This window comes from Misgurnus anguillicaudatus, chromosome 15, assembly GCF_027580225.2.
Source record: "Misgurnus anguillicaudatus chromosome 15, ASM2758022v2, whole genome shotgun sequence".
NCBI classification, from domain to species: Eukaryota; Metazoa; Chordata; class Actinopteri; order Cypriniformes; family Cobitidae; genus Misgurnus; species Misgurnus anguillicaudatus.
Window position 1 is genome coordinate 26,420,002 of NC_073351.2, and position 11,684 is coordinate 26,431,685.

General features: G+C 36.5%; 1 protein-coding gene across 1 annotated transcript; it reads left to right on the forward strand.

Moving 5' to 3' along the window:
* Positions 1-407: 407 nt before the first annotated feature.
* utp4 (UTP4 small subunit processome component) lies at positions 408-10,545 on the forward strand. Its single transcript, XM_055173497.2, has 17 exons — positions 408-673; positions 1,084-1,251; positions 1,389-1,577; positions 1,897-1,981; positions 2,069-2,158; positions 2,293-2,504; positions 2,654-2,825; positions 4,934-5,025; positions 5,119-5,215; positions 5,302-5,366; positions 5,466-5,588; positions 5,695-5,851; positions 6,632-6,738; positions 6,834-6,929; positions 9,150-9,335; positions 9,756-9,866; positions 10,213-10,545. The coding sequence occupies exons 2-17, from the start codon at positions 1,093-1,095 to the stop codon at positions 10,327-10,329; spliced, it is 2,058 nt and encodes a 685-aa protein (XP_055029472.2). The 5' UTR covers positions 408-673; positions 1,084-1,092; the 3' UTR covers positions 10,330-10,545.
* The last annotated feature ends 1,139 nt before the right edge of the window (positions 10,546-11,684 follow it).

Genomic DNA, 11,684 nt, shown 5'->3' on the forward strand with positions numbered 1-11,684 from the left:
CCTTGGTATTGTTAATATACTAACAATCACTGAAAAAACATTTAAGTATTTTTGTTAAATATAAAAATGATACACATTAATGAAATAGAAGAGACAGATTTTTCATTTAATCAACATCATTTTGTTTTTGACTAATTATTTTACACACTAGTGTCAATTTAGTTTAATAAGCCTTTTTTTAAAATTTTCTTGTATTTGATTTCTAAAAAAAAGTTGTAAACCATTTGATAAAGGATTCATTATTTGGGTGCTCCTTGGCATTTAATATACTGTCATTCTGTATTTCTTTGTTATGTAACAATTTGACGTCTGCAATGAATGGCCAGTGTGCACGCTGTCCCTGCCGGAGGCTCAAGATGAGACAGGCTTCTTCAGCCCCCCACGGATGGATCGGTCCTGACTGTGCTTATAGATTATCAGATATATTTACCAGCTATATATATTTTTTAAACAAATTAAGACTTATTATATTTGTTTGGTATTATATTCTGAGCCTTGTTTTTATTTTATATTTTAAACATCCAACTTTTAATTTGTACACAATTGAGGTTTCAATTCCGGGTCGAGGGTCACTAACGTGGTGCATCTCGCAGACCAACGTGTGCATCACTTTCAGTGGCAGAAACATCTCAAAGTGAATTAAATATATGAGGAACTAGGATAAGAACGACAGGTATGTCTATATTTTTATATCTGCATTATATGTTTTTGTTGTCGTACAGATTTACGCGTGGCGTGCCTGCTAAATAACTATTTGGATTATGTACTTCAGTAACTTGAAGCAAATCATACCAGCATGATCGCCCCTGTTTCCAAATAATAACTTATTTTTTTATATTTACTAAATAATGTTTGCAGATATATAAAGATTTTAATACGGTGTCTATGATCTCTGTAATGAGCAGTTAACAGTTTAGGATTTAAGAGTTTCAGCAGCTTTACAGAAAATACATTTCAGAACATAGTGTAATATAATCACGGTATAGGAAAACTAATATAAATCAATAAAATACTGTTTATAAAATCATTGGAGTCAAAGATTATGTTCTTCTTCACTATCTTAAACCATCTTCTTCTGTCCAGAGATCAAAAATGGGGGAATTTAAAGTTCACCAGGTCCGATTCTTTGAATATATGCCCTCGGGAATCCGAGCTTTAGCTTTCCATCCAAAAAAAGAAAGGATGGCAGTGGCGAGGATGGACGGCTCTGTGGAGATTTACCATTGTTCAGACAGATTTTACCAAGAAAAGGTCATTCAGTGCTTATTTTCATCCTGATAAACAAATAAAAGATGATATATATTTGTTTTATGGTTGTGGGTGAGTCAGCTATGCTGACTTAAAGAGTTTGAGATGTATTAACCTATACGTTTTAACCATATCCACAGGTCATTCCTGGAAGAGAGCAGTGTAGCATAGAGGCCCTGTCCTGGGTAGGAGACCGTCTGTTTAGTGCAGGACTAAATGGTGAAATTACAGAATACGATCTAACAAACCAGAAAATTAAATACACCGTAGATGCATATGGAGGGCCAATCTGGTCCATTACAGGCAACAAACAAAGAACACACCTGGCGGTAAGTTGGTTACTTTAATATAGTATCTATATATCTTAAGCCACTTAAAGGCGGGGTGCATGATTTTTGAAAAACACTTTGGAAAAGGGAGTCGGGCCGAGTACCACTGCATATTCATAGCCAATCAGCAGAAAGATATGTCTACTAATTGGAATCGTTGCCTTGGTTGCGTATGTGTGGGGCGGGTCCATCAAAAGAAGGTCCAGATTCTATTGGGGTAGGGGGGTGTCTGTTTAGGTGATTTCAAATATCAACAGTGGCTTTCAGAGATCATGCACCCCGCCTTATAATTGAATGTGTATATTTACAATGTTTGCAGGTTGGTTGTGAAGATGGAAATGTGAAACTTTTTGAGGTGAATGAAGACAAAATACAGTTTGAGAGAAATCTGGCCCGGCAAAAAGGTGAAATTATGGCTTACGTTTAAAACTTTCAGAACTTATAAATTTTTTTTAAACTTTGTCTGACCGCTTAATTTCTCTATTTCACAGGTCGCATTATTTCCCTGTCCTGGCACCCATCAGGCTCCAGAATAGCAGCAGGGATGATGGACATTATTCAAGTTTTAAATGTAGAGAAAGGTAAACCACGTGTCTTTCCCCTAGAATGTATTATAGCATGCAGCCAGTCAATCTTTATCATAAGCAAAATACAGTTTTGTGTCACTAGCTACAGTATGGGTGCATGTTATAAAATCTTAATCGTTATTTTTTAGGCCACTCCATACACAGGATGCTTGTGGATAAAGGTGTCGGGAAGTCCCGCAGTAAGGAATGTGTTGTTTGGAGTGTGGTCTACCTCTCGAATGGGACCATCATCAGCGGAGACTCTGTGGGAATGGTCAAAATGTGGGATGATCAAACCGGTACACTGATTAAAAGCCACAACATCACCAAAAGCGACGTACTGGCGTTATCAGTTTCACAGGTGAGAAGACTGAGAAGTTAGTTTAGAGGCACAATAATGGCATGTTTGTGGTGACATCTTTAATTCCTGCTTTTGGTATGTGTTACATGATGTACTACAACAACGCATACTTTTCCCAAAAGGTTTAATTTTACTCTTTTGAATAACAGAGTGGGGAAAGCCTGGTCGCTGGGACATCGGAGGGAACTGTGGTACAGTTCCAGTTCCTATCTGTGGTTTTAGGCAAAGATGAGAAAGAATGGGTCAGAACCCGGATATTTAAGAGCCACACACATGATGTCAGAGCTGTGGCAGAGATCACGACTGCCGTTGTGTCTGGAGGTGAGAATAAGGTTACATTTATACATTTGGCAGACACCTTTATCCATTATTATTTATGCATTAGAAGTTATACATTTTTCAGTGTGTGTATTCTATGGGTTTCAATCCATGACCTTTAGCACTATTGATGCAGTACTATACTGAACTATACATACATACTAAATAATGTACTTTTCAGTTTTTGTAGCTTTTGTCATAAACATTCCTATCTGAAAGGAAATGTAGTTACAATACAGTTAGACTAGAATGCAAGTTAAAGGGATAGTTCACCCAAAAATGAAAATTCTGTCTTTGTTTTCTCACTCTGATGTTTTTACAAACCTGTATAAATATATTAATTCTGATGAACAAAAAGGAAGATATTTTAAGGATTTTTTGTAACCAAATGGATCATGAGCCCCATTCACTTACATGTTAGGAAAAATAATACTTTGGACGTGAATGAAGCTCATGAATGGTTTGGTTACAAACGTTGCTCAAAATATCTTTGTATTTCTTTGTATTCACCAGAACAAAGAAATTGCAGGTTTGTTACAACATCAGAGTGAGAAAATTATGACAGAATTTTTATTTTTGGGTGACCTATCCCTTTAACTTGCATTCTAGTCTAACTGTATTGTAACTACATTTCCTTCGAGGTAAGAGTGTTTATGACAAAAGCAACAAAAAGTAAAAAAAGTACTTAAAGTACCATGAAAATCTGACTCTAATTGGATCCCCCATGCTTTTATCAACCTAGACATTGTGAATAAGATCAACCCAGTAACTTAGTTTTGGTAAATCATTCTCTACAAGCATGTGAAAACATTTTTTATTGAAATTTGGCTCCCCTGGTGATGTCAGAAGGGGATAATATACCGCTCCTTAATCTGCACTATCCAACCACGCCACTGCTATTTAGTACAGAGATCAACTCATTTGCATGTTAAATGACACACCCAAAACGGCACATTTTTGCACTCTGAACAAAAGTGACAATTTTAACTTACAATAATAAATAGGTGATTCTCTCGAAATTCTGATTAAGAAGGTGTCCAGCATCAGAATTTTTAATTTTTTATTGCCTTTTTTTTTGCACATATAAGATTAAGGTCTGAACTTACTATAACCATTACTTTTAGAGAATTAAAAAAAATATACTATAGAATTATTTACATTTTTTTTAGATTATTATCAAAAATGATCATTACCGCAACATGATATTACATTAAATATATGCATTTACAAACTCATGTTTCGGTAATGAGAACTAACAAGTTGTCTAGGTACTATGACAAACAAAATTTCAACTTTTATCTGGAGAGAAAAAATAAGAACTGCTTTCCTGGTAGCTATTTTGAGTGTCACTGTCAATTATGTCTCTTCCAACATTTTTTTTGTGTGAAAATGTTAGTTCCTTGAGGGCTTAAACAATGATTGAAAATTGTTGCGGAGGATGAGAAAATTAGTCTTGGACAAATTTATATTCCTTATTATTGTCACTCGATTTACCAATGATCACTAAATACCACATGTTTCTTTATTGTAAATGTTCATAGTATAACATGCACTGAAGCTTTTTATTTTTAAGATTTATTTAATTATAAATATTTCCAAGTCAAAGAACCCAAATCCAGTCATGGACACGTTGTGGTAATGAAAATTTTCACCTTAAATGTGGAAAAAACAACAAAATTGGTTTGTATGATGTCATTTGAAATCATGTGCAAAATAGTATATGAAGAGATGTTTATAACTGTATTCTTCTTATTTTGATAGCATTTACTTTTTTTATCACAATGTTTCATGACACCTCATAAGTCTAATTTCGCAAGAATCACCCAAATGATCCATATGATATTTTGAGCTTAAACTTCACATATGTACTTTGGGGAAAGATTTATTTGACATCTTAAAAAAGTTGTGAAATGTCCCCTTTAAATTATTTAGCATGTATAGTTCGGTCATGGATTCAAACCCTGGGTATACACATGACACAATTTTTATTTTTGGGTGAACTATCCCTTTAAAATAAAATTTGCAAGTAACTGAAATACTTTCTCCATCCCACCAGTTTGTCACATGACTAAAGTATTTTTATTTATGATGGTTTGCATTCATGCTTTCAGGTATTGACACGCAGCTGGTCGTGACACCTCTGTTTGACCAGATAGAAGTGAGGTCACCGGCATCAGCCCTGCGCAAGGTTCTCTTTCCACATGTGAGTATATGCACCTGTACCTTTCAGGTCGACATTATGTCTGTATGGATTCTAGATATGAGTGCCTTACGCTGGTTTATGATCTCATCACAGAGAAAACTGGTATCCTGTGCGAGGAAAGCCAATCTGATGCTGTTCCAGTACTCTGGTCATCTAGAGCTGTGGAGACTTGGAGAGAGTGAAGGAATAGGTAATAATTAAATGATCCTTGATGTATTTAATGTTGTGTTTTGGTTTCTTAGTGTTGAGGATTGTGTTTGGTCTTTTGTTTTTCAGCTGAACCTGATACGAGTTTACCTATAAGTAGGAAACCAGAGAAATTGCTTCATTTGAAAGTTAAGGTATTGTGTTTGTTTTACGAAACGTTTATGATATATTACAAAAAGTAGAGGAAACATTAGACATAGAATTGATTAAGCATTTTTTATTCTTAAATGTAGGGTGAGGAGCACATCCGTTGCAGCTCCGTGTCCCCATGTGGAGAATGGATTGTTTACTCCACAGCCAGCAGTTTACGACTGTACAAACTACACTGTGACAGTAGCAACGTCAGCATCACCAAGGTAGATTTTCCATAGCTTTAAATACATAAAAACATGCTAAATGAATAGAAATCAGTTTTGTTAAAATGTTAATTCAGTTTTAATCCTTTTTTTTCTTTTCTTTTAGATATCCAAGCTCCCAAAGGTTCTCAGCTCAGCCAGTCAGCTTTGCTTCTCATCAGACTCCTCCCATTTGTTTTCAGCCTCCACACAGTCATCAGTCCACATGGTGTCTCTTAACAAATCAGAGTGCAAGTTTGTGTGCACCCTTAAACCTAAATCAGGTGAGAAACCTATAGACACGAGTAGTTTCCTTAAAGGGACACTCCACTTTTTTTGAAAATAGGCTCATTTTCTTGCTCCTCTAGAGTTAAACATATGATTTTTACCGTTTTGGATTCCATTCAGCCAGTCTCGGGTTCTGGTGGTACCAATTTTAGCATAGCTTAGCATAATTCATTGAATCTGATTAGACCATTAGCATCGTGCTCAAAAACGATACTCTCATTCCGGCGTAATAATCAAGGACTTTGCTGCCGTACAATGGCTGCAGCAGGAGCAATGATATTATGCAGCGCCTGAAAGTAGCCCCCATGGTAACTTTTAAATAGCAGGGGACTATTTTCGGGCACTGCGTAATATCATTGTGCCTCCTGCAGCCATGGTACGGCAACAAAGTCCTTGATTATTATGCCAGAATGAGAGTATTGTTCCAAGCCATATCTGCCATCGTAACTTTAAATTTTCTGTTGGTCTTAGTAAACAATGTAACTACAGAGGAGTCAAGTTTTAAATAAGAAAGATGTAGAGACTCTTTGGTTGCTTTTGGGCGCGGTGCTAGTGGTCTAGTCAGATTCGGTGGATTGTGCTGAGCTATGCTAAAAGTGGTAGCGCCAGACCCTGAGATCGGCTTAATGGATTCTAACTCTAGGGGAGCTGGAAAATGAGCAAGTGGAGTGTCCCTTTAACAGGCCAGTCTGTATATAATCTGTATCAGAATGATGAATGTTCTTTGTTGCTGTTTTGCTTCTGGATTTCTTAAAAATATTGTCATGTATCTCCAGGTTCAAAGCAGCCTATTCACTTGTTAGCACCTAGTGAAGATGGCAAATGGTTGGCTTCTGCAAACAGTGATCATGAAGTTCAAATCTATGACTTGCAAACCCGGAAGGTGATTTGACCTTTTTACAGGTTGCATACACTTTGCGTCTATTGTTAACCAAATATGTTTGTATACAGTGATTTACTTTACCTTTTATATTTCAGCCTCATTGTACAGTGCCTACATACAGTTCTGCTGTCAGTGCAATGGCGATCCATCCGACCACTAACTGTCTGTTCATAACACATGCAGATCAACAGGTAATGTGTGTTTCCATCCATTTATTTGAAAGATCTGAGAGATTAAATCACTTTCGAAACCTACTTAGATGCCTACTGCCTACATGGTAGTCTGTCTTCTAAAACACAATCGTAATATTCATAGAGTGAATGCTTTACAAAGGCATCAGTTTTGACCTTTTGTACTATTGGGCGAAGAACGTAGGCCTTAACAATGTCTATCTTTTTTATGTGCCTTTGTGTTGGCGTGACTTTCATTGGCAGCCATTGTAAGCAGCTTTTATATAAATGATGGAGGATTGCAGTAACAGTGAATCCCAGGGAACAAATTAAATATTTTTATAATTCTCAGAAACTATGTATACATTGAATGCTTTGGATAAAAGCATCTGACAAATGCATAACTATAAATGTCTTTAACTCTTTCCTCACCAGCATTTAAAAAAAGTTGCCATCCAGCGCCAGCATTTTTTTATGATTTTCACAAAAGTTTAATGCTTTCCAGAAAATGTTCTTTTTTTAAAAAATATATAAACATACAGTATATCAAATGATACAACCTACCTTCATTTGTTCTCTTTTATCACCTCACCTAATATAAGTATTATAAGTTTCTTCAAAAATACCACATTTTGATCAGAAAGCTGAGATAATTCCATTTTTGTGAGGGACTTTTGATAGAAATTAGATTCAAAACGATAATCAAAACACCCACAGAGTTCTTACTGTTTGCCCTTACAGTTGCTTCCGGGTTTTATAAGTTTGGTAAGCGTGCCACCTGGTGGATAATAGCAGAAATACGGATTGCTGGAAAAACGTGTCATTGGCAGAGAAGCATTTTCTCTTAATTCACTAGTTAACTTGTCAATGGCGGAAAAAAGTTAAACAAGGGATAGTTTAAATTTTTATTTATATAGCGCTTTTCACAATTGGTAATTGTTTCAAAGCAGCTTTACAGTAATAGAAGCAGTGAAAATTGACAGATAGCATAACATAATACACGATAGCATAAGCAGTTAAATTTGCTGCGGCTATGAATCAAAATGATAAGCAAGCGTATTACTAATGTAACGTATAGAAGAGGGTGCTAAGTTTAGCCTCCCCGGGTTGAAAAACCCCCTAGGAGAAAAAAACCCTGGACTTTTTGCCGGGGGGAAAAGTCCTAGGAGGGAAAAACCCTTGGGAGATATATATACACACATGTAAACGGATAAGGAGATTAAGCGGGTTCTGCCGGTGGTCGTTGGTCAGGCATCAGCTGGGTATCACGTTGAAGGACGGCCAGTAGATCAGAGGTCTGCCGACCTTCACATTTACCGGAACTGGGTCTGTTTGTCTCATTGTCCTCGGGGTTGAGGACGAGACAGGGAGAGAGAAACAAAATCCTATTAGCATAGGGGCCGTTTACATGTAATGCAAGTGTCACATAGTGATGTGGTTTAAATCAGCTTGGTTCCAGACAGGCTAACTATTGCGGCATAAGTATGTTACCCACGGTTGACGATTTAGCAAATTGGGGGCCCAATGCGAAGGTATCTATGGGTCCCCATCCGATCTTTAAAAGAAAACGAAACAGTTAAAGGGATAGTCAATAGGGGTGCACCAATAAATGCCGATATACACTAATATTGCGTGGCCGATTTCCTGGAGCTGGGTGTCATAGCTGCATGTATGGTTCTTTGTCTGCCGCGCATTTTGAGTTTCTGCACGAGAGAGCCCTCTGGCTTTTGGTTGTAGCGGAATTTCATCGTAATTCATTGAGAAGCATAGCAAGCATCATCGGCCGATATATTGGTGCACCCCTAATAGTCATGTATCTCCAGGTTCAAAGCAGGCTATTCACTTGTTAGCACCTAGTGAAGACGGCAAATGGTTGGCCTCTGCAAACAGTACCGTATTGTTTAGTTGAATAACTTACCTTTTCAGATTAAATGTCTGTTCTTCGGCTTGAATTTTGTGAAATAATTTTCTAAATAAACGCGACGTACAGTCCACTGTGACTTATATATGTTATTTCGTCTTAATGGCGCATTTTTGAATGATGTGGCTTATAGTCCGGAAAGTACGGTAATCATGTTGGATAATAGCGGAAATATGAATTGACGGAAAAACTTGTCATTGGCAGAGAAGCGTTTTCTCTTAATTCACGAGTTAACTCATCAATGGCCGGAAAGAGTTAAACAAGGGCATGATTGTGACATTAAATGGGATTTTGTCTTGTGTGTTTTTCGCTCACCACAGATGTTTGAGTATTCTATAGAGCAAAAACAGTACTCAGATTGGAGCAGATCAGTGCAGAGGACTGGACTCCATCGTGTCTGGCTGGACAGGGACACACCGGTCACCAATGTGATGTTTAACCCTTCAAATCCATCCCACATCATCCTACACGATTCATACATGCTCTGCATCATTGACCAAAGCCTGGTAAGACCGACTTAAAGACACACTAGAAAATGTTTTTATGCCATCACATAAAAAATTATGAAAACATTCAAGTACAAAATTTGGACACTACATGGTTTTTAAAGTCTTTGGGACCAATTGCAAAAATGTCTAAAAAGGTTTTAAGAAAAGTCAGGTATCATTTATTTGAATATGTTGGTTTATAGTTATCCAATGCAATACATATATACATTGTGGCTTAAGTGTCCACATACTGTTTACGTATTTAGAAATTTAAAAATATGAAAGTATTACATGGGTTGGTGGGAGAAATGATCTTAACGCTGTTTGCATTAAACAACACTGTCATGTAACCTTGTAAGGCAGTACACTTCTAATGCAGGTAAAGCATCATTTTAATAAATATACTAAATATTTTTCCACAATTTTTGTCTTTTTTAGCCACTCCCTGATAACAGCACCCAGTTTTATAACCAACTTACCCTGAGGAGCCTTCCAGAAGAACAGAGAAAACTTCACACTCATGCTTTCAAAGTCTGCAAAGCCTTCAAGGTGTGTAAGACAAACACATACATACATACATACATACATACATACATACATACATACATACATACATACATACATACATACATGCATATGTACATAAAATATTCCAACACAATCTCATGGCAATTTCTACATATTGTACAGGTGGCTAATTTGAATTCATTCAACTAAATTTGTATGTTTTTGTATGATATGCTTTCACCCCTGTGACATTGGGTTTATGGGTGGATTTTTAATAATCATGTGTTTTTGTATGATTCATACGAATGCCAACTCGTAAAATTCCTGTGAATATTCAATGTTGAATAAAAAAATATGTTTGAACCTTTGCTGTTTGTGTGTGTTTCAGGAGATCCTGTGTGTAGAGCAGATTTCAGATCAGTCTCTGGTGGTTGTTGAGCGTCCTTTGTCGGATATAATCACTCGGTTGCCTAAGCCCATTAAACAGAAGAAATTTGCCACATAAGGACAAATCCCTTCAACTGTGTATATGTGCCGTGTATGAGGATGCGTGTTTTATTAAGAGATGTAAAATGTGGACCCTGTTTTTCCATCGTTTGTAAAAAAAAAAAAATGGCTGACAGTAGACAGTATTAAAAAGATATTTACTCTACAACCTGTGTCAGGCTTAAGTAATGTTATGTTAATGTACTTTTTTTATTAAATCAGGTACTTAAAAGTATCTTGTGGTGTTTATGTCATGTGACATTAGCAGAACATTTAATATAATACATTGTATGGAGACTTGTCATAAAATCAGCTTTATGTATTTAAAAAAAACAACAACATATAGTCTATAAATACATTTGTCAACAGTTTTATTTGGATTTTCACGACAGAAAAATGTCAGCAGCAGTTTGGATAGTGGATTTGGTTCAATGGTTTAAGCTTTGAATTTAAAGTAGTATTGTGTTTTTTTTCGCACCTAGCAAACTCGTATAGCTTATCAGAGAGAAATGGAGTAAGACTCGCTTTGTATTGATTGACTTTGGTCAACAGCTTACATGTGTATTGATTGGAGCACCATATGAAACATTACACAGTAATGGACAGCACAGTAGTGGAAGTATATATATGTTGTTTTGTTACAAGGTTTAGGGTTCGAGTTCAACAATAGAAAAACATTTTTGGGGTGGTTTCCCGGGCAGCACTTATCCTAGTCCCTTGCATGTACTGACATAATCTTATATATCAGCGCCATTGTGTTGTTTTAAGATGCACACCGGTATTGTTTTTGTAATTTTTTTGTAAAAATGTCCTAATATAACTAAGGCCTAGTCCTGGATTAATAAATCCTGTCCGGGAAATCGCCCCTAAATTTTTTTATCCAACCTGAAGAGTTAACATTTTTCAATTGACATAACAGAATATTATTACAATCCAAAACTTTATTATTATAATCCCTGTATTCAGGTAGCTGGGAGGTAAACAAAATAATCTTTGGTTTTGGTCCGTGGCGGCTGGTGACTTCTCTTCCGAGGGGCGCGATTTCAAAATATGTGTTCGGAGTGTCTATGGGGCGGTTTCCCGGACAGGGATTAGACTAGTCCTAGACTTAAACACTTTTAAGAGCTCTCCAAACTGAAAACAACTTGCACTGACATATCTTAAAATACATCAGTGCCCTTTGTTTTACCTCAAAATGCACACATGTAATGTTTTTAGTAGGGCATATTTGTTAAAACTAGTTATATTTCCTAATTAAACTAAGGCCTAATCCTGGTCTGGGAAACCGCCCCTATGTAGCTCGTAATTTCAAAATATATGTTTGTTGCGTCATGTGAATACGTGCCTGATGCAAACACGTCGAAAGGGTTTATG